A 22,471-nucleotide genomic window follows, 5' to 3' on the forward strand; every position below is an offset into this window, starting at 1 on the left:
AAATGGAGACGGTTGCGTATGAACATTGTTTTCCTTCCCTGCCTTCCCTGTCTCTCCAGCCAATTCTGTTCAGCCCTAAGGTCAGCCCCAGTGCAGACTGTGTTTATAAGAGAATACATTTCCCATTTCCAAGCACTTGCCGTCTCCTCTAATGAATTCTCTTGCTGACGTCTCCAGGATCCATATTCTTAGCCCACTAGACACTCAGAGATAATCCTGACTAATGTGTATATATTCAAAGAGGTTTATTGTGGGGAACTGTACATTTGGGATAAGAGGAAGGGCATCCTATATCTGTTCACCTCTCCAATTTTATACCCATTAAAACCATTTTAAATCACTGTATCTGCTCATATTTCCCCTGGAAGTTCCTAAACTCTGGGCTATTTGCAGGGTGACTTCAAATGGTCCAGGAGGTGTGACCCTTCAAAACGCTGCAGGAAAGCCAGGGAAGGTCTCTAGAGCTTAAATTTTAACAGTTCTTGGGATCTCGGGTAAATATCTTGCTCTGACAACACACCTGGACTGTAAATCATTGGAGCATCACTTTTGTCAGCCCTGTCAATAACTGTCCTGCTCTGTAAATTCCATTTGGTCAAACAGCTCTTGGAAACACACGATTTCAATGGTGACCTCAGCTTCAACCCACAGCACCGATTGTATGCAGATTGGCCAACGTCCCCTGAAAGGAAGACCACAACATTTGGGCTGTGGGAAGGGGCCAGCTGACCAGATGTGGGGCTGTAGGTTTGGAAAAGCTGGACAATGGCTAAACTCTACCTAGAGATTGGCCTGGGTACAGTCAGATGGGATATACACGCTCGTAATTCTCTTCCCTTCCATGGGGAACTGAATTCAGGCTTGCCAGGACTTCTGCTTCTGCATATCTTTGCTCGCATAAAATCATTCCAGTGGTTTCTGTAACACATGGCTTTGCTCAGCCTGTTTCTGTGAAATCTCAAGCGGGAGCAGGAGATTGCAAGTGGCCCATTGCCATGTCCTCCCCCGGGTGCTGCTTTGACCATAGGCCTAGTAGGTTTCCACTGTGTTAGGCGGAAAGCAACCAGGTAGTACCAGCTACAGTGCTAAAACTTACATGGTGCAAAGCCCAGGTTCTGGCTTAACTTTGTATTTCCAAGCCTGGAGAAGTAGGAAAAAGCTCTCCTCTTCTCCCAGACTCCAGAGCATCCATCCATGAGAGCTACCACATCTCTTGGGGTGCCCAGAGAGAGAAAGGAGTGCTTCGTTCCCACTCTGGCCAAACCAGCTGCCTCTCCACCTCTCCCTCTCCATCCTGCCTTTCCAACTAATTGGAGCCATGTTTTCATGCCAAAGCAGATGAAAAATGCAGGCAGCGAGGGCTGAGAGGTTGCTGAGAAGGTGAAAAATGAGGCTAGGAGAGGTCAGAGATGCAGCCGATGAGACGGAGAGAAGTGGAAAGGGGAGGTCTGTGAGGTGGAGAAGATTTGCTGACCCAAACCAAGTCACTACAGATGTGGCTGAGAAGCTGTGAAAAGAAAACCCAGCCTGAGCAAAGGCAGGAAAAATATTGGGCATAAGGGTATTAAAATTAAGCGTAGCAAAGCAATGCGGGGAACATTAAATTTAGTTCAAGTAGATAGGAAAGGCTGCAGCATTCATTTGTCACATCCTTTCGGTACCTTTCTTATGAGAAGTCATAGAAGCGATTTCTCCCTTGTGGAAGATTATTTTTAGACACATAAAATACATGACGAGAGAGGTGCAAAATGAAAATTAGCCAATAATGCAGGTAGTGCCCCGAATTCATCCCTAGGGCATCTCTGTTAACTCCAATGGAAGACTTCCACCAGAGGGTAATTCAGACCTGTATTTAGAAGCGCGTATCTGTGTAATGCTGGAGTTTTGACTCAATAACTTCATACCAAGACTGCAATGGGGAAAAAAGAAGTGCTTCTGGTTATAGATACCAAAATTAAGCACACAAAGAGTATTAATATTGCAGCAGACTTCGGGCAGAAACTTTATAGAATGGAAAATGGAAAATCTGTCCCTGTAACTGTGGAGTTTATTAAAGCCCCAGTAAGTAAAATGGGGGACAGTCATGGTTTGGGACCATGCCGCCTTTTGGGCCTTCAGAAACAAATCCATGCAGCCTCCTGGTTAAAAAATGAACAGACTTCTGCAACTTCAAAGACCTTGGAAGAAGAAACCATCTTCCACGCAGCCAGATCCTCAAGTGGTTGGATTTACTCAGTGCTTAACATGTTACTACTTGTGTTTTAAACCCAGAATTTCTCGCCTCCATATACTCTGTACACACATGTAATGGTAAAAAACATGGGGATCTGGATTCAGAGCAGCTATAAAAACCCCAGCTGCTTTATCCCACTGTGATGCAGATTACTCCTGTCTTGAAGCTACATACATCCCTATTTAGATTATTTTGGAAGACATACCTCCAAAGAGACCCATGTTCAGGAGCCATAGACCATCCAAAAGCCCTAAACCAAACACTTGGGTGAGTGAGTGCTCTCTCATTTTCCAGGTATGGGTTTTAAAGTCTTTCCACCAAGAAGGCTGGTTGGAAGAGTATCCAACAGGAAAGCAGGGACAACAACTTCTTGGTTGGGCTTTTCTCTCAGGTAGATGAAGTCCGTAATGCTTCCTGAAACTGATGGAACCCCTAAAGAATAGTGAATCTGAGGGTCTCCATACTTGGGTTTTTCTTTTCTAATCTGTGAGATCTCCCCATTCGCAGTTTCTTCTCAGCAGCCCACATAGCGAGGCACTGTTTATGAGAACACTGCTGTTGATATTAGATCTCAAGACTCCACAGTCTGAAGCTTTAAGGAAAAACACCCAGTATCATGGGACTTGAAACGAAGAAATGAGCTCACACCCTAGAGATGTCCAGCTGGGAGATTCCACTTTATGGGAACACTCTACAAAGGTTTCCAAGTGACTCAGGCGCCAGCATCCCATCTCCCAACATTTAGCGGTAACATAATGGTCCCAGTTTCCTTCCCTGGCATGGGAAGGGCAAGATCCTTTGCACCAAGCAACAACCAGGTTACATCATGGCTTTGGTGGCCGAAGCTCCTCACTTTCCTCCCTCCCCCACCCCAGGAACAATGGCTAACTGTTCTTTTTCCATCTATAAATTTGTCTGAGTTAACAGTTCCCAAGATCTGGCAGCAAGCTGGAGCTGGGAGTGAGCTGAGAGATAGGAGAGTGACAGTCTGAAATGAAACACAGAGCTGCTGGGCCTGCAGCCGTCAGACAGGAGCCTGGCTCCCTCCCTTAAAGATTAGCGAGACTCCTTCGCTGGAGCCCTCCGCATTCCCCAAAATCCTAGCAACAAAGTGCTGTCTCTCAGCCGCCAATGAATCATGTGAATTTAACCTTTCACCTGGCCACAAGGAGGTTAATATACCAAAATAGCCTCTTTTTTTCCCTTCTTTCCCCATTTATTGCCTGGAATGGCAGTGGGAGCATGGTGGAAGCATACCTGGAAAGGGTCTCTAAGTGGTTTCATATCAGAGCTCTTTTCTCGCTGGCCTCTGCCAGGACCATGCTGGCATTGCCATCATCACCCCACCAGCTCAGCACACCCAGGCATGAGTTTATCCAGGGAAATAGTTTCCATTTCACACTGCAGAAGTTTTTTGCCTCTCACTGCAGCTCTTTGTACCCTCAGGCTTCAACCCCACAAGCATTTACACGCACAAGGAATTGTATACACAGTGCGTCCCTATTGTTCCGACATGGCTGGAACCTGAGTCACCCACTGCTCCTGCCCATGGCAAAACTCCTGGAGAACTTCCCAAGTGGGGTCAGATCTTCACCCCATGCAAGATGCTGAGCCCCTGCTGGGGCTGGATATCCTGCCTGGGCTGCACATCTGTGTCCTTTGGGCTTGGGGAAAACTTGGAGCCCCCAGAACCTCTGCATCAAACAAATCTGGAGACCACAGTTTGCCCATCTGCAAAGAGGTGGTTTGTCCCTTATGGGGTGCTCCCAGCACCCATTTTATGGGGGCACACACTGCACTCTGCATGTTGTACCCTGTAGATATTGAAGAAAGTGGGGTGATTTTTGTAGCTGTTGTTGGTTTGTGAGTGGCTGAAGGAATGTTTGAGACTGAAGCATCCCCATAAAACGAGTCTGTACAGCAGGCAACATCAGCTCTATGGGATCTCTTTTCTTTGCCATACCAGTGAAATCCTTATGGGCTAAGGAAGAAAACAGGGTAAGAGGGGGTAAATGTTTAAGTCCTTACACACACGCAGACCCCCACCCCTTTTCCTGAGAGCCACTGCCGCATGCATATAACAGGAGATGAACATTTTTTGGCAGAGCATGCTGTTTATTTAACCCTTCTGAAACACAGCCCTCTGGCATCCCCTCACTCCTCCAGCACAAACCCCTGCTGGCCTGGGGCAGCTCAGTCCTTGCCCACAGCCCCTGGCCAGTGTGGCCTCCACCACCCTCGGCTGTGGCCATCGCTCCTCTCTTCTCCTCAAGCTTCAGCCTGACCAGGGCCACAGGAGGAAGCAGAGCTCATTCCCAAGACAGGGGCCAGCTCATCCCTCGGACACTGGGTAGGAAGGGAATGGGGGGAGGATGAGGGGATGCAGACCTGGGGATGGGGATCATAGATGAGGACAGGACAATGGGGACCACAGATGTGGACCAGGTGATGCAGACCAGGGGATGCAGACCCTGCTGGTTCCCACCCGTCCATCCCCAACATTCACAGCCCACCAGGCAGGGGGAAGCAGCCCCTGGGGTGTTGCTGTATCCTCAGGCAGCTCATCCTTCGTTTGAGAACCGGGGATAAACGTCTCTAACGCCGGAGCTTGCTTTCCCCGCTAACCCCGAAGGCACCAAGCTGCGAGCCGCCCCCGAGCCCCTGGGATGGGAGGGATGCTGCAGCCCGTGCGAGGTAGAGGGAGGCAAGGGGCTGTATTTCGGCAACTGCCACCTCCCGATGCACCGACGGGGGAAGCCGACCGGCTGTTTCGGGGTGCGCCCGGTGCAGCAGAGCGGGTAGGATCCTGCCCTCCTCTGCACTTTCCTTTTCATTTTCCCCCTTGGTTTGCCATGCAGGGGGTACAAGCCCCCCTCATGGACCGCGCTGGACGCTCCCACGCACACGCCCCGGCGCAGAGCTCACAAATCAGCCGGGGTGGGATTAGGGCCGCGGGGCCGGGGCGCCGGGCAGTCTGTGCGGCCCGGGGAGCCTCACCTGGAGGGTCAGGGCTTCCTGCGGAGCCGTGCCGAGCCGTGCCGAGCAGCACCGAGCCCGCTGGGACCCGCCGGAGCCAAGCTCTGCCCGGACGCGGGGGAGCATGGAACAGGGACCCCTTCCTAACCCCCGCAAAACAGTGGCCTTACCCCTTTGGAAGAGCAGAGCCAGGTCCCAGCCAGCCCGTCTAACGAACCGTGAGCAGAGAAGGGATGAGCCGCGGCAGCAAAGCTCCCGTCGGGGTGACACCGAGCTCTCCCAGGCGGCCTCCCCGCCTTTCCCCGCTCCGGACGGGGCTGGAAGGGAGGTTCTGCGGTGTCCTCCGTGGGATCCGGGGATCACCTGCCCTGATGCTTGTGTTAGGGAGTTTGTGTCCGTCTGAGCCTCGCCGTGAGCTGGCTCCCGGGCAGAGGTGTCCGGCTGTGCCCCGGTGACGCTCAGGGGATGCCGTCGGAGAGGCAGGGAGCGCTTAGGGGTACCCCGCGGGACGATGCCCGCACCCCGGCGGGTCTTCCCGGGGCTCAATGCGGGGACTGCAGCGGGGGCATCGCTGCTGGCTCCGGTGCCACGCCGATACCTTCCCTCCTTCACCTGAAGCATCTCCACTCCGGGCCTTCCTCAGAGGAAGGACCCCGCACCCTCCGCCTTGTTCCAGGTCACCAAGCGCACCCCAAACTTCTATGAACCCCCCAAACCGCTGCACGTCGGCGGCTCCGCATCCAGTGGCCTCACCGTTGGGTGGCTCGGGCCCCTGGACACGGGGCCGGTCCCACGGTGACTGCCGCCGGTAGTGCGGGGATCCCGCGTTGCCAGAGCACCTGCCCGCAGCGCTGCTCCGCGCCTGCGGAACCCGCCGCCCCTCCCCGCGGCCTCGGGGCTGCGCTGCCCGGTGAGGCGAGAGCTGGGCAGCCGCCGCATCGCCGGTAGCTGAGTTAATGCCACCGCGGGAGGAAAGTGGGCTGGAAACCTGGTGAAAACAAATGAAAATAAAACAATTGGATGTGTCTGAACACGGGCACGCAGCACGACCACGGGCAGGTTTTAGCGCACGGCGGTTTCCTTGGGCAGGAACGGGCTCCCGGGGTAAATCCCTTCGGATTTCAGCAGCGCCTCGTTTCTTTCAACGTTTTCACATTTATTTGAACGCTTGAACGATCGGAGCGGGCAGTCCCAAGCATTTCAATAGTAAAAAATAGAATAAATCACAGTTAAAGAATATCCTGAAATTGCCAAACCTCTGCGGCCCCACGGCTTCACCCCGCTTTTAGCAACCGAAACGAAACGAAGGAAGCTCCGGCTGCGGCTCCGCTACAGCCACAGAAGGGTTGGGGCTGGTTTTCCTTGGGGACGGAAAACTCCCTGAGCAGGAGCCTTCCCGGGCTGTTATTTTCTTTTTGTACGTTGTTTTCCCCTTTATTTTTCCTCCTTTTTTTTTTTTCCCTACCCTTCCCGCTCCTTTTCTTTTTCTTTCCCTTTTTAATTTTTTGTGGGTTTTGGGTTTTTTTGTTGGTTTGGGGTTTGGGGTTTTTTTTTAATTATTATCATTGTTATTTTACTTTTTACTTTTTGTTTTTTCTTTTTCTGGGTTTGGGGTTTTCCCCCCTTCTGCTCGGCGGGCACAGGGATACCCTGCGAGCCGTAAACCAGCCGCTTTCCCTAGCAAATAAATACATCTCCAGCCAGTTGCGTTGCATTATTCCGAGGGAAATAGCTGGCATTCCTGCACCAGTTTATTTTGGAGCCGAAATTTCCCACCCTTCCCGAAGTGCTGGTCCCTGCGGAGCCGTGGCTGGACGGGCTCCCCGGGGCGCCGGGGCTGGACCGCACCTCCGGGCTACGGGAGGGCTCCTGGGGCCTGATCCCGACGGCAAATCCCTGTCCGCCCGTGGACGGTGACATTCGCTGAAAGGTGTTTTAATCCCTTTCTCCGAGGAGGAGAAAACCGGTTCCGTGAGGAAAAGGAGCAGAAATCCCCTCGCAAAACCCGATAGTGATGAAATTATTTCCTCGCTCCGGCAGCGGGTGGGGACCCCGGTACCGGAGGAGGGTTCTATCGGCCGGGTTACCCGGGCTGAGCGGCCACTCCCGGGGCTGCTTCCCCTCCCGTCGCCCATTCCCGCGGTCGCACCGACGGGGCAAAGCACGGAAAGGATTTGTGCCGCCGCAGCAAGGCCGGAGCCGCTCGACCGCGGTGCTGCTGCTGGCCCCCTCCCAGCGGGGAACAGCGAGCGGGGCAGCGCAGGGCCCGACGGCCCTGACGGGACGGTGAGGGGCTACAGCGCTGCTCTTCGAGGCGGCAGCTCCAAGCTCGGTGGGGCCGTGAGTGGCTTGATAAATGCAGGACGGGCTGGGGGACAGGATGGAGACCCCCGCTTCCCTGGTAGCGCAAAGCGGAGCCGGAGCAATGGCTCGGAGCAGAAAACCGCCCGGCCAAGTCCTGTGCTTCGAGACCCCCCGCCGGAAGGTGTTCGAAGGGTTCTACCGGCAGCCCGGGGGGGGGCATTGCCTCCCGCCGGGGTGTCGGAGCGACCCCCAGAAACAACGCAACGGGGCCCGCAAAGGAGGGAGGCACCCTCATCCCTCCCCGGGGGGGGGGCGGACACCTCCGGCCTTTCGAGGGGGGGTACTTGGGGCTGCGGGGCACCCTCTGGGTCGCATCCTGACCCCACGGCCCCGCGTCAAGGGGGAGCCGTCGGGCGCGTCCCCCCCCGCCGGGAGCGGAGCCGGCGGGACTTATCCCGTCCCGTCCTCCCCCTCTCCTGCCGGGAGGCGCCCAATCCTGGCCGGGACCGGGGCTATCCCGCCGGCCGTCACGTGGGTCGGGCCGTACCGGGGCCCGTCGTAAAGAGCCGCCGCCGAGGCCGCCGCCGCCACTTCCCCGGCGGGAGCAGTCAGGGACGCACCCACGGGAGACGGCGGCGGTGGAGGGGAGGGACCGAGGGAGGGCAGCCCCTGTCTGCCGGGGGCTCCTGCTTGGTTCGGGGTTTCTCCTCCCTCCCCCGTAATCTTTATTCTATTGTCATTATTATCGCTGTTATTTTCACTTTCCTGGGATTTCCCTGCACGGTCTGAGCGCAGCTTCATGCCCACCCGGCCATGCCCGGCTCCGCTCCCTGCCGGCTGCCATGTGAGTACCGGAGGGGGTGCCGGGGGCGGGATCCTCTTGCGGTGCTCCGCGGCTGGAGCCCTCCGCCCTGCCCCAGCGTTATTGCGCTTTTTAACAAGAAAGCGGCAGCGCTGGTGGATGTGGGACACACCGGGGATGCTCCCAGGCCGGAGCCGTTGCCTGGAGCTGCCGGTACCCTGCTCCCAACCGGGCCGGCTGCCTCACACTAGCAAGGCCCCGAGAGCGCTCCAGGCCCGGGGCTCGGAAAAATAACAGGAAAGGAAATACTTAAGGATAAAATACATCAAAAATATGGGGTTTGGGGTTTGTTTTCCGCCCCTTGGAAGCGCTCGGGAGGGCGGCTGGAAGGAGGCGCGGGGCTGCGGCCCGTTTGCGGAGGTTATTTCTCGCCGTGGCTCAGCCGCTGCTCTCGGCCTTGTGCGGCGAGTTCCCTCGGCGGGACGAGCTGAGCAGAGGAAAGTTTAAAGGGAAAATAATAACGATCACAATAACTACAGATCACAGCCCGTGCTTGAGGCAGGGAAGAGGCGCTTTCGCCACGGGAAGAGCCGGCTGGTGGGGAGGGCCCGGGCTGGGTGTCCCGGGCTCTTGCGGGGTCTCACTCTCAGCTTTTCCTCTTTCCAGGTTCCTCTGAGTGAGCCCCGCGGCAACGCCGGGGCGCAGCCGGCCGGGCCCTGAGCAGCCGCCGTCGCCGCCGAGGACGGAACATGTATCAGGGTCTGGCTCTCGCCCCCAACCATGGCCAGTCGGCTTACTCCCACGACTCCAGCAACTTCCTCCACTCGTCGGCCGGCTCGCCCGTCTACGTGCCCACCACCCGGGTGCCCTCCGTCCTCCAGACGCTGCCCTACCTGCAAGGCTGCGAGCCGCACCAGAGCCACCTCGGCAACCCCACGGGCTGGGGCCAGAGCAGCGGCGAAGCCGCCGCTTTCAACGCCGGCAGCCCTCACCCGCCGTCGGGTTTCTCCTACACGCACAGCCCGCCGGGCAGCAGCCCCCCGGGCCGCGACGGCGCCTACCAGGGGCCCCTGCTGCTGGGCGGCGGGGGCCGGGAGCAGTACGGCAACGCCTTGGTGCGCTCCGTTAACGGGTCCTACTCCAGCCCCTACCCCGCCTACGTGACCCCCGAGATACCGCCTTCCTGGACGGCCGGACACTTTGAGAGCAGCGTGCTGCACAGCCTGCAGACGAGGCAGGCGGCTTTACCCGGCCGCAGGTCCACTTTCGGTAGGTTTCCTTCGCCCCTCACCGTGGCCTCGGGGCGCCGTGTCGTTTCCTGGCTTTAGGCGCCGGGTCGGAGCCGTCCCTATCCCCATCCCCATGGCGTGTTGGTGGCCCGACCGGCGGGTACGCTGCCCCGTTGACATCCCGACGGGAAAGGAGGGCATGGCTTTATCCAGGGATGGAGAGGCAGAAGGGGCTGACTTTATCCAGGGATGGAGAGATGGTCCGGGCACGGGATGCGTGTGGCTGAGCTTGGACAGAGGTGGGGTGTTTGTGTGACACGAAGGGCAAAGACCACGTTTCAAAGGAGAGCAATTCCCCTGCAGGACAGAGGAACAGAGGCCGTTCAACATCCCCCCACCCCCGATATCTCCTTCCCACAATATCGACTTTGTGCCTGGGCTTCAATACTTACCCTTGTGTTTAAATTAGCGGGGCAGATTTATAGCTCCCTCCCTTTTAAGTAATTTATTGTGGTAAATTAGTTTATATTTGGACAGACTCTCGGTCTCCTAATTCGCCCTCGCCAAGCCGGGTCCGCAGCTGCAGCGCTCGGCGGCCTTTGCGGGGACACTGAAACGCGCTCAGGCGTTGAACAATAAACCTGCCTGCAATTCGTTTGCATCCACACCGGAGAGCCCTTTTAAAACAACCCCCAGGGCAAATAAAGTTTGGGGGCTTGATTTTAAAGGACTCTCCGTGCGCAGGGTTTATAACCCCGAAGCGGGGGGGGGGGGGGGGGGGGGTCCACCATCCTCGTCCGGCGGTGTTTTGCAAAGTCCTTTAAAAGCCACTTCAAAATCTCAGCCGCGTTATCATCGTGACTGCGGTGAACCGAATTCTCTTATCTTTACCCCAAGAACAAAGTTAAAGCAGGGAATGAGCCCTCCCACCCCCCACCACCCCCCCCCCAGCTGCCTCCGCTGCTCCGCTTCCCCCCCGCCTCATCCCAACGCTGGAGGTGTTTGGGAGCGGTTCCTTTCCAGGATTTTCTCTTTGTTTGGGAAAATCCGTTGAGCTGTGCGAGAAGGGATCGCTCCGGTCCTGCCGAGGGAGGTGATGGCGCAGAAATCCCTTGTGCGCTTTGGATTTGGTGGTTAGGGAGCCGAAATAGTGGCCGCCGTCCTCCCCGCCGTTTGTTTTTGCTCTTGAATAGTGTAAACGGCTCTTAAGTAGCATAAACTATTTTTTATTATTATTTATTTAATGAATTATTACAATTTTTTAATTATTTCTTAATTTTTAATTTTTCTTTTCAATTTTCCCGTCTTTATTTTTTCTTCATTTTCCTTTTTCTTTCTTTGGATCATCATTAATACAATCGAAGATTAAACAAAAAATAAGAGAATATTTTTCTTTGGAAGTAAATAACGTTTCAGGCAGAGGCAGTTATTTTTTAATGTAATAATGTTATTAGTTATCATTATTTCTATATTAAAATAAGAGGTAAAAGCAACAGGAGGGAAGAGACCGACTCGCAATTAAGGGGTCCCTCGGGTTTGCTCCCGCTTGCCGCGGAGCCACCTTCGGGGCAGAGCCGCCCCGGGGCCGGTGCTCGGAGCGGGCAGCTTCGCGGCATCTTCCCGAGGCTTTTGGGAAGGAAAGTCGGGAAGAGCCCCGGTCGCAGGAGGCTGCGGCGGCCGGGGATGCTCTCCCGAAGGGAGCGGAGCCGTAGCCACGCGTTGCTCCCTGGGCAGTCCCGAGCCCTTCCCAGCCCAGCCGTCCCCAGTGACCAATGCGCCTTCATGGAAATCAGGAAAATCGCCCTGTTTTGCTCCCCCTCCAATTTATTTTCGCAGCTCTGTTCGGGGATAGCACCACGGATAGGCTTCCTGCCCCTTCCCATCCCAAGGAGAGACCTCAGCCGCATTCAAACCTTTGGGATTGGGATGACTGAATATGCTGTCTTGGAGGAAAACACTGAAAGACATGGAGGGAATAAAGGGGTTTAGTGCAGAGCTTGGAGGGTTGAGATAAACTCACCCCCCTGGCAGGGGTTTTCACTTGCAGAGGGGCAGTGGGGCACAGTGGATTTGGGATCCTCACCCGCAGGGTCCCCATGGGCAACCAGTGACTGTGTCTGGTGGGGACTGCTTCTGACCTGCTCACCTTGGGTGTCCTTTCCAGAGTACCTGGAGGAGTTCCCTGGGGACGGCCGGGAGTGCGTAAACTGCGGAGCCATGTCCACACCGCTCTGGAGGAAGGACGGCACCGGGCACTATCTGTGCAACGCCTGCGGCCTCTACCACAAGATGAACGGCATCAACCGGCCACTCAAGCCACAGAAGAGACTGGTAAGAGGGGGAAACTCTGCAGGGATTCCCGGCTTCATCCAGAGGGTGCAGGAGCTATTGGGGTTTCTGTAATGGTGTTAGGGTCTGTTTGACCCTTGGTTGAACAAAACGCCATCAGCGCCAGCAGAAGCCCCTCACTGCGGCACAGCGGTGGCTTTGGGTTCTATAGGCTTCCCCCAGCTCTGATCCCACAGTGGGCACATTGCTTTTTATTTAATAATAATAATAATAGTAATAATAATAATAATAATTTCCTAGTTCTTTATGCAGACATACATGGTCTAGGGCAGGGTAGTGAACAGGAGACAGGGCTGATCCTGAGCTCACCCAGGCAGGTTGGTGGCTGTTCACAGAATGGGGCCCAGATCCCCGCTGCCCTTGCCCAGCTGCCTAAGGCAGAAATTTGGGCTTTAGTAGCTCCCAGTTTCCCTGCAGGTTAAAGCCTTAATCCCCCCTCTCCTCAATCTGATATTGAGCTTCCTCCAATTGGGATCCCATTGTGAGAGAGGAAAGGCGCCTCCTTTTTTTTTACATAGAGTCACTTTGCGATGTTTAAATTTGGTGGCAACAGTTTTGGTTTCGGAGCCTGTCATCAGAAGCCGTCATCACAAGCAGGATGTTTGTTGGAGCCGTGCTGGGGAATAGCTGGGAGCTTCTTTGGCTTTCGCTCGGGGTGTATTCCCGCGGTGGGTTTTGTGCATTGTAAAACGAAGTATTAGCAACAACCTGACAGTTGTTGGGTTTCTATGTAAGAAAACGAGGACAAAAAAACTTGGGATTGAGCAAAATGTTTTATTCTGATTTCGATCCTAGAAATGTGGCTCTGGATTTGCAAAACGAAAGGAGCGGCGGCTCCGTGGGAAATGGTCCTATTTTGTTCTTCAAATCCAAATCCAGGCATTTCTGTGAAATATTTAGCATTATCCAACAGGATTTGCCTCTCTCACCAAACTCTCCTGGTCTTCTTTAATGTAATGAAGTTAAATCTGCCCCGGGCAGTAGGCTCTGGTCGCTGCTGTGCTGCAGACCTGAGTTACGCTGTGCATTTCTTCAACGCAGATACGATCCCTGCGCAGAGAGATAGAGACAAACCGGTTTAAATCCAATTCCACATTTCAGACTGTGGAGATGGATTTAAAATCAAAATGGGGTGCTGGGTGAATTTCCAGGGGTTTTTAAAACAGTTTTTCCCCAAGGAATTGGAGAGGTTTCGCTGCTATTCAGTAGAGTTTTCTGGTGGAGAACGCAGCTTTGCAGGATTAAAACTGTTTCCCAAGGATCAGCAAATCTTGCTGGGAATTATCAAAGCACTTCCAACCTTTTTTATTATTATTTTACTATTATTTTAGCATTATTTTTACAATCAGTGTAATAATGATAAAGCCCAAAGGAAAGAGATGATTCTTATCCAGGGTAAACCTTTCAGTAAGATTTAAATACTTGCAGGGATTTTGTTCTATGGATTAGAAAAGGGGCTGCAATTTTGATTTTCCATCCTCATTTTGGAACAAAACGTTTCAAAATCTTGGATTTTCCCAAGGGTTTGAATTGTTGTGTTGCAAGTTCTGCCCCATCGGAAGAAGGGGAATCCATTGTTGGTGGACGTGTGTGCCAGACTTGCCCTGCAAAGGGAGCGACCTGCACCTCCATGGCTTGGGTTGTTTCTTCCCCTGGATGATTTCCATGGTGGGGAATGTGTTCCGAGCTCACAGCCTCAAGGTCCGAGGTCTGGGTGGGAACAAAGCAGTGTCTCCGTCGCTCTAGGAATGGTGAAGTTGGCTCTTTCACAGACTCGGGAAGGGGAAATGGTCACTTTTGTTCGTTAGGGGATGACCTTTGCTCTGTGGTAGATGCTGCACTAGGAGTTATTCCGAGCTCTGTTTTCGCAAAGCGAAGTCCCACTGAAAGCTGTGGAGAACACAGCGTAGCCCAAATAATGCTGCGGGAATGATGTCCTGCAGCTCAGTGCTGCTCGGCCTGCTTGTGCGTGGCAGAGGGCAAGCAATGGCAGTGTCCTTTCCAGTTGATTTCCTGCTTCTTATTTTGTGATAAAGGCAACATCCCCTGCACAACATCCCTTCTGCTCCGGTCTGTGTCTGGGTTCAGAGCACTATGGCTTTTCGGCAGAAAGGATTTATTGCAGGTGAGGATGGAAGCAGCACTTTATTTTAGGCGGTACCTTCTCTAGCCAGTTTCTTGGTGCATTTCACTTGTTGCCACCTCATGTGCAAGCCACGGACAAGGTGTTGTTTGAAATAGGAACAGTGTGCCCCTCCTTTCCAGGAACCTGCAGTGACCCAGAAACCTTGGGGCTTTCCAAAGGGCTTTGGTTGGCCTTCCTGCATCCACAGGTGATGACAGACCTCACCAGCCCACACCGGGCACAATTACCCCAGGGCTGAGTGCTTCCACCTTCCCCTCCTCATCCATGGCAGGAGCTGGACCTCAGAGCTCTTGCACCCCTCAGGTGCTTGGCATCTCTCTCTGCTCCCATAGGAGCTGAGGTCCTTCCTAGTTGCAGGGATGAAGGACACAGCTCCGGCAGCTGAAAGGCTTTAAGGAACATGGTTGTGACACCATGTCCCATACTAGGCACAAGGATTGCTGTCCCCTCCTGTGCCAGGCTTGTCAGCTCACACCTCGGTGTATTGTAATTTTTGCTCGGTTGTTTCTTGAAGGCTAAATAATTCCCAAAGCAGTATCATTATTAGCAAACAGCTGCTGAGACCTCTGCTGAGTGAATCAAAGCTTGGGCACGTCAGTTGTGTCTCTTGAACCTCAAAGCTGATCTTTATTTGGCTGCTAACCTTGTAAAAACATTTCGGTTTTATTCCCCCTCTTCCCACCTCATTCGTTCTATTGCTCAGTCCTGATGTCGAGCAATAATGGAAGAATAAACAAACAGGGAGTTCTTTAGTGCCTGCATCACCTAGCGTCTGCCTTCGAGTGGAATCAAAGTGATTTTTCTCAAGGCTGAAGAACATGTTCAAACACCTGAGCGTGGGGAGGCTGTGACACCACTCATGTCACTGGTACCTTATATTTAGTGAAGTCTTTTATTACATTAGTTTCAATACCTAGTGTTAAGAGTCTTTCAGATGAAATGCCTATCGAGCTGACACATCTGTCTAGGCACTTGTGAATTTTCCAGTGGCGTGGAGCACTGTTGTCAGAAAGGAGTTTGCTGCTTCTGCCAGAATGTTTTCCTTCTCCCTTTTGAAGCATTAACGTTCAGAGCCAGCAATCACTGCGCTCACAAAATAGATCATAAATTAATGGTTGCGCGGTAAGGGTGTTTGCAGCATGTAAAGGAACAGATTATCTGTGAGACGTGCAAAGCATAACCTCCCTGGTACCATCATGGGCCAGTTCAGTTTGGTTCTGCTCAGTGCAGCCAATTGATTCCAGTTGTCGTAAACCAGAGATTAATTGGGATGTTGCTAACTTACCGGTAGTTCTGAGTGCAGAAAACAAGAAGAGTTCCCTTAAAACATGAGTAGATTTCTTTGTGCACTTAAAGCCTGCTTGGCATTTTGCTTCTCTTTCCCCATCTGAGTGGATTTGCTGGAGGAAAGTTCTCTGTGCTCAGAGTCTTGAACACTTCCAGCAGATTTGTTGGAAGTTTGTGGAAAGAGTTGCAAGGATATTTGCCAGGTTTACCTAGCTCAATAGAAAAAAAAAGAACTTGCAAATTGGAGTGATCTCATTTGAATGTAATTTCTTTGATCTGGATTTCTCTATCGCGTGTGCTTCACATTTTCCAGGAAAGTGGTGCAATTGTAGGGTTTATATGAAAGGAAACTTCCCAATTAATCATTCCTATGTGTGCATTCATGTGTGTGTTTGCTTGTTTTTAAGTCTTCATCTAGACGTGCTGGCCTATGTTGCACTAACTGCCACACAACCAATACCACCCTCTGGAGAAGGAACGCCGAAGGGGAGCCCGTCTGCAACGCCTGCGGGTTGTACATGAAGCTCCATGGGGTGAGAAGAACGTCTGAAATGGGAGAAACCCTTTGGGTGCTGGGATCACTGCATAGTAGGACGAGGATATCAGGTCTGGAGGGACCAGCCTCTAGACTGGACCCAGAAGAGCCATAACCCAGTCTTGTCTCCTAGAGTGGTTAAAAGCTCAGTCTACTGAGGCTCTCCAGAATAAGGCTAAGGGGATATTGGAACTTTCTCAGGAGGTACCTCCATAGAGGAAAGATTTCTGGCACTGGGTGGCTCTTCGTTAGGTTGTTTGTCAAGTTACTCCCCAAAACATAATGAAAAGGCAGAAACTCTTCCCTGTGAGGGTGCTGAGGCGCTGGCACAGGGTGCCCAGAGAAGCTGTGGCTGCCCCATCCCTGGCAGTGTTCAAGGCCAGGTTGGACACAGGGGCTTGGAGCAAGCTGCTCCAGTGGAAGGGGTCCCTGCCCATGGCAGGGGTTGGAGCTGAAGGAGCTTTATGGTCCCTTCAGCCCAAACCAGTCTGGGATTCTAAAGCATCCCAAACCAGTCTGGGATTCTATGATGCTTTAGAAAGGCAACCTCACCAGGGCTCCATCTCTCCATACAGCCACCATCCCTCCCTACAGGCCTCTTCAAACTTCTGCCATAAAGGTTAAAGTCTCTTTATTCCATGACTGTTCCCTTTGAGCCAAGTAGGCTCTCAGTTTGTCAGTGTAATTTAATAGGGCTCTGTCATAAAGGTCACTAATAAATCAGAAAAAGGAAAATAGGAAATAAAGGAAAAACCAGAACTTGTGGGAAAGCCGTAGCTGTTAGCCTTATACATCTTCCAGCCAAGGCCTGTTGCAGAGAAAAATAGCAACTTAGTGAAGGACAAGGACTTTAGGTGCTTTGCATGAGCTATGGGACATAAATAGGGGAGCAACACGTGTGGGAAGGAGCTTAGTAAAATGCTATATTAATGATTCTAAACTTTATGCATGTCAAGGTACCACGACCTCTGGCCATGAAAAAGGAAAGCATCCAGACGAGGAAAAGGAAGCCTAAGAACATTACCAAAGGCAAAACCTCAACAGGTACAGTGCTGCTATGATCCATTGTGGGGGCTTGGAGCATAATTCACCTCAACATGTGTCCTGCAGGGAATTATGATAATTAGAAAATAACATTCTGATTTTTATTTAGATAGAGGGCCTGTATTTATGTATAGACCTCACGTGGAAGGAGGAAGCAGGGTGGTAAATATCACTGCTGTCTTATTCCTCTGAGGTTGCTCTGTGCTGTGGACGCCCAGCTCCAGTCCAGCAGTGTTTTGTTCACACAGATCTGGGCTAAATTGAGTAATGGGAAAAAACAGGGTTGGGAATGGTGTATTAAGGAGTTAAAAGGAAGGCGTCACAATGAATTCAACATTAGCCCATCTGGCCTGTGCCAGGATCAGCGCTGCCAGGCAGCGGAAGGATGCTGCTCCTCTTCCTCCATCGGCATCTTGGCAGCCAAATACAAAGCCTTACCCTGACAGAGATGCGGTGGGGAAGGAGAACAGAGCAGTCGTGCCATGAGATGTGATGGTAGCCATTAAAACACAAATTTCTTAAGAGCAGATTCGCACCTCTGTTGCTTCACTGTCCTGAACTGATTGTTTTCCAGGGTCTACAACTTCGGCCACTAACTCCCCTTCTTCCATTACGAACTCAGACAGCACGGTCACTTTAAAGTCAGAGCCCAGCGCATCCTCTCAGTATCCCGGACAAGCCATGGTGTCAGTGTCCCAGGTAAGGTACAAAGGCTTGCTGGGGTGGGTGCTTCACACACCTCAGTAGTCATTGACCTGGGGAGCCGTGATGAGGCTGAGCAATTAGTTCATTGCATTAGGGGCCACCAGCCTCATGGACTGCCTTACACTGAGGAAAGCAGGGAGTGTGAGCCAAGACTTTGCAGACCAGGAAGGGCTCCAGCCTGTTGGCTTCACATCAGCTCTTCCGTTTTGCAGTGGGGAACTGGGAGGTCCAAACCCTGCTGCTAGAGGCAATCAGTGATGAACCAGCTTTGGTGCAGAGCAGGATTTAATTCTAATCTCCTGCCATGAAATCCTGGAAGTTACAACTCTGTTGAGTTGGTGGGATCAGCCCAGGGTGGAAACGTCTGCAGCTCTCATGAAAAGGCTCCCTGGGCATACATTATCTGGAGTTTATAGCCCTGAAGTGCTCGGTGCTCACAGAGCTGTAATGCTGTCAGAGACCCCAGACTGCAAGGCTGTGCTTATGCCCCAAGGAATTCTTTGGGGTGGGTTGCTCTTTTGTCTTGGCAGAGTTAAAAATGGCTCTAAATCAACCCACACATCAAAATGTTGTGACCCAGCACTATCTTTATGCTGGGTCTAAGCCCTCCCCAAGCTGGACCTGGGTGCATGGAGAGGAAGCTCAGCCATTTCCACCATATGAGATAGGCATATTTTGGGCTGAAATTGATAAATCTGATTTGTGCTGCACTCTTAAAAAAATATACACGTGCCTAGAGATCCCCAAACTGGATGTATTTAGTCAATAACTAACTGTGGATGGGTCCTGCGATGCTTTATCCCTGTTTGGCCTTTGTGCTTGCTGGGGATGGAGAATCCTACCTGCCTGGCTCCTCCTACGGGAAGCAGTAGCATCAGGGATAACCTACCTTGTTCATAATCCATCCTCAGGAATGAACCACTCTGTTTGTAATCTATCCTCAGGGATAATCCACCCTGTTCATAATCTATCTTCAAGGATAACCCACCTTGTTCATAATCCATCCTCGGGGATAACTCAATCTGTTCATAATCCATCCTCAGGAATAAACCACTCTGTTTGTAATCCATCCTCAGGGATAATCCACCCTGTTCATAATCTATCTTCAAGGATAATCCACCTTGCTCATAATCCATCCTCAGGGATAACTCAATCTGTTCATAATCCTTCCTCAGGAATAAACCACTCTGTTTGTAATCCATCCTCAGGGATAACCCACCTTGTTCATAATCTATCCTCAGGGATAACCCACCTTGTTCATAATCCATCCTCAGGGATAACCCACGCTGCTCATAATCCATCCTCAGGGATAACCCACGCTGCTCATAATCCATCCTAGTCCTACCACCACGTTACAACAAGGGAGAGGGTGACCCTTTGGCTAATAACAGGATCCCTAATGACTCTTCGCTTCCCTCCCGGGCAGGCGCAGAGCCAGTCAGACGAGGCACTGGCCGGCAGCCACGGCGAGTTCAAGTTTGAGCCCGAGGACTACACCTTCTCCCCCAGCAGCATGGCCCCGCAGCCCGGGCTGAGCGTGCCGCTCCGGCAGGACTCCTGGTGCGCCCTGGCGCTTGCCTAAAAACCCCCAGGCTCCAGCAGAAACCGTCAGGACCAACATTTTTGGCTGGCCCTGCAGATGGATGATGGGCAGGATGGGCTGCCCCAGCGCTTCGGGACTGCGGGGTGCCCAGCCACGGCTGCAGGACGAGTTTCTCTTGGAGGATGCGCATGGAAAACATTGGCTGGATGGGGCCGGGATGGCCCCGCTGTGGCACCAACTCCCTAAAAGTCTCATCCTCAGCTGGAGCAGCCCAGGGTTGCCTCTCTGAGGCCGGAGCCCCGGGGCTGCCTCCGTTTTCCTGGGGCAAAGGCTTTCCTCCTTTGAGATGAAACCAGCAAATAAATGCATCCCAGAATCTATGTTTATTCGCAGTGATTTCTCCCTCCTATGACTCCTCTGTGTGCAATTTATTCAACTTTCCAATAAAGACTGTAATAATGTGGCACCAAATAACTTAATTTTATTAAGATGTAAACTGTGTGGCCTCCCTTATGTTTCATTGGCCACAACAGGAAGAGAGGAAAAAAAGCAGCAACGGTTGTTTTAAACATTTACTGGTTTATATTAAAAAGGATCATCTCTATAGAGTGTTAGCTTCTGAAGCATTCAACATCTCAACACTGAGCTCATGAGTCCCATGTGAAATAAACACACTGCTCTTCCCTTTCCAGCTCCAAAGAAAGAGGTTTTTGATCATTATTTTAGGCAAACCACGTGACAAAGATGGTCAAAACCTCCCAATAATAAAAGAATACCGAAATGCTCTTTTTCTTTTGTGTTTCCGGATTGGTTTTCATACTGCCAACTCTGAGCAGTAGGAAAACAGAAGTTTGGCTTCCAAAAGTTAAAAGTTTGAGGGATTGAAAAATAAAGGATGTATTGGAGGCTTATTTGTTTGCATCCAGTTTTGGAGAGGTTTTAAACCAAGATTTCCATGCAAGGGAGAGATTCCTTAGGAATTATTTTAATAAAAGCCCAGTACAAAATAATTTCTTGGATCTATTCTGTAGCAAAAGATCATCAGTGATGCAAACCCCACATCAAACCTCCAAAAGCTGGCAACAGGGTGTTGCTACAGCTTCTTGGAGCTGCCCTGGTGAGCTGGGCAATGGGGGGATATGCTCTGCTGGGGGTATGCAAGGGGGCCCTGAAGCACCAGAGGAGCTTGGGGACCCTAGGCCGTATCGAGGAGGGGAGATCGGTGGGAAATGAAGGGGGAGCAAGGTCATGAAGTTACTTCTATGGCCTGCTTTGTTATTTCTAAATCAAATCCCCAGCCTGGCTCGATGGCTATTTATGGCCAGGAAGCTGTCAAGTAATAGTTCCTTAATATAGAAGTTGACCTGTCCAGGGCTTCCTGGAGCAACTCTTCCTCTTGTCAGAAGAGATGGATCGCTTGATTTTCATTATAAACAACAGGCTAAAGATGAACAGGGAGAGTGAATATGACACCAAGTCACAACTCAGCTGAGACGGAGGGCGATGCTTTCCAGCATGCAACCCTTGCTGGAGAAAGACTTGTTCCAGGTACTGGGTAACATTAGTTCCTTTCAGTGCTGACACAGCTCATAGGTTGATTATAGAATTGTCAAATCACTAGGGTTGGAAAGGACCTTAAGATCATCTAGTTCCAGCCCCCCTGGTCCTCCAAAATACCCCTATGTGAGCATGGGGGGGGATTAAGCCACCCTTTTATCAAAGCTCATAGATGAAAACTGCGAAGAGTATTTCTTGTGCCTCCAAAGCTTCATTAGCACCTTTCATCACACCAACCTCCAGTGCCAGGCTGTTAAGGAGGGGCATCCCTCCAGTACTGGGCACACCATGTTTGCATGGCCGGACTTTCACCATGGATCCACGTCTCCATCATTTGTTTTTCCACTCTCTGGCCTGCCAACATCCAAACAGAGCCGGGCACAGCGGTGCAGCAGATAAGCCAGCAGCACCGGGCTACCACGGTGCCACCACCCCCAAATCCAGCCCAAACGGTGCCTCTGGGAGTCAGGGAAATGGGTGATGTGGCCCGGGCTCAGGCGGCCTGTAGGCGCCTGGGATGACGTGTCAGGACAGGGGCGGGCAGGAGGGAGCAGGAGCCCTGGATGCAGCATGAGCAACACTCCCGGGCAGCTCCCCAAACCCCAGGCTTTGCAGGCAATGTAAAGGCAGCACAACACAAGTCATGGCAAGATGATTTCTATGGACGATGGCAGGGGGGTCCTCGCTTTTTCATCTGCATGACCCTGCGGGGGAGAGTTATTTTAAAGGCAAACAAGAAGACCCAAACAATGCCAAGATGTTGACACCAGTGGCTCCAGAGGTTTTATTTATTGCCTGTTGGTAACCGTCGACCGGGCGTCGGGATGCTCCGAGGGTTGGTGGCTGATGAAACCAGGCAGAGGGACAAGGAGTGAAACAACCGGGATGTGTGCAGTTTTTCCTTCCTGCCCGCTCCCTGCACTCACTGGATGGCATCAGTCACAACGCTGGGTTTTCATTTCATGCTCTGCTCCCCAAGGCAGAAGTCATCCCTGCGGACTTCTGTCTCCTGGTCAGCCCTAATGGGAGACCTTCTATGATCAGGCTCACCCCTCCCTGCCCCATCCCCAAGCAAGACTCACTTCAGAGGTCTAATTCTACTTCTCTTTCCCAAACCTTTCTCAGTCTCCTTGGTATTCTCTCCCCTTCCCAGGCACGGTGTGTGCTTCTCTCCCAGAGGTCTGGTGGTTTGTGGACACCTATTATCTTGACTGTTGTTGTACATCTGCCTCGGAGCTATCAATTGCCTTTGTTCAAAGGTCACCTGCCCGGAGGATTTTACAACGTGACTACGATGATCTGTTCCATTTTGCACTTTATACTGATGCCACGGTGATTTTTACCAAGTCAGCGAGTGAGTAATGAAGCACTTGAGCCTATAAACACATGTTGTTCTTGTTTATGATCATATTCATAGCGCAATAAAATCATTGCACACCCAAGCAGTTGCTTTCAAAAGGAAAAAGTTTGTTTCCTTTTGATTTCTGCGTGGAAAAGGGAAAGTTCTGGTTTCATTTCTGCTGGGAGCCCTGCAGCCCCAGACTCTCTAATGGGGTGCCACTTTGAAGCGGGAGCACAGAGGGCCATCATTTTTAATGCATTGCACACAGAAGGCTGCAGCACAACTTGTGTGGCAGCTCCGCTGCCAACACCACCCAGCTCACAATGGGTTTGACTCTTCCTTTACACAAGCTTTCGAGACACACAAGCCCCAGGTGAAGTTAAGCACCAGAGTCAGCAGTTAAGCTGATCTATGCCAGC

The 22,471-nt window shown here is 52.1% G+C and overlaps 2 protein-coding genes across 2 annotated transcripts in view; both read left to right on the top strand.

Moving 5' to 3' along the window:
• RPS21 (ribosomal protein S21) overlaps positions 1-22,471 on the top strand; it is a 161,539-nt gene that overhangs the window by 36,032 nt on the left and 103,036 nt on the right. The window lies entirely within an intron of this gene.
• Positions 8,068-19,533, top strand: GATA5 (GATA binding protein 5). Its single transcript, XM_065691583.1, has 7 exons — positions 8,068-8,357; positions 8,982-9,584; positions 11,709-11,875; positions 15,734-15,859; positions 16,818-16,905; positions 17,480-17,604; positions 19,037-19,533. Exons 2-7 carry the CDS (start codon positions 9,065-9,067, stop codon positions 19,190-19,192), a joined length of 1,182 nt encoding a protein of 393 aa, XP_065547655.1. The 5' UTR covers positions 8,068-8,357; positions 8,982-9,064; the 3' UTR covers positions 19,193-19,533.

This window comes from Lathamus discolor, chromosome 11, assembly GCF_037157495.1.
Source record: "Lathamus discolor isolate bLatDis1 chromosome 11, bLatDis1.hap1, whole genome shotgun sequence".
NCBI lineage: Eukaryota > Metazoa > Chordata > Aves > Psittaciformes > Psittacidae > Lathamus > Lathamus discolor.

Bases quoted from the DNA above. Each gene is read 5' to 3' on its own strand.
- GATA5 (XM_065691583.1), top strand. From the start codon at position 9,065: ATGTATCAGGGTCTGGCTCTCGCCCCCAACCATGGCCAGTCGGCTTAC. The intron at 9,585-11,708 runs GTAGGTTTCCTT...TGTCCTTTCCAG, and splicing joins CGGCCGCAGGTCCACTTTCG to AGTACCTGGAGGAGTTCCCT. The intron at 11,876-15,733 runs GTAAGAGGGGGA...CTTGTTTTTAAG, and splicing joins TCAAGCCACAGAAGAGACTG to TCTTCATCTAGACGTGCTGG.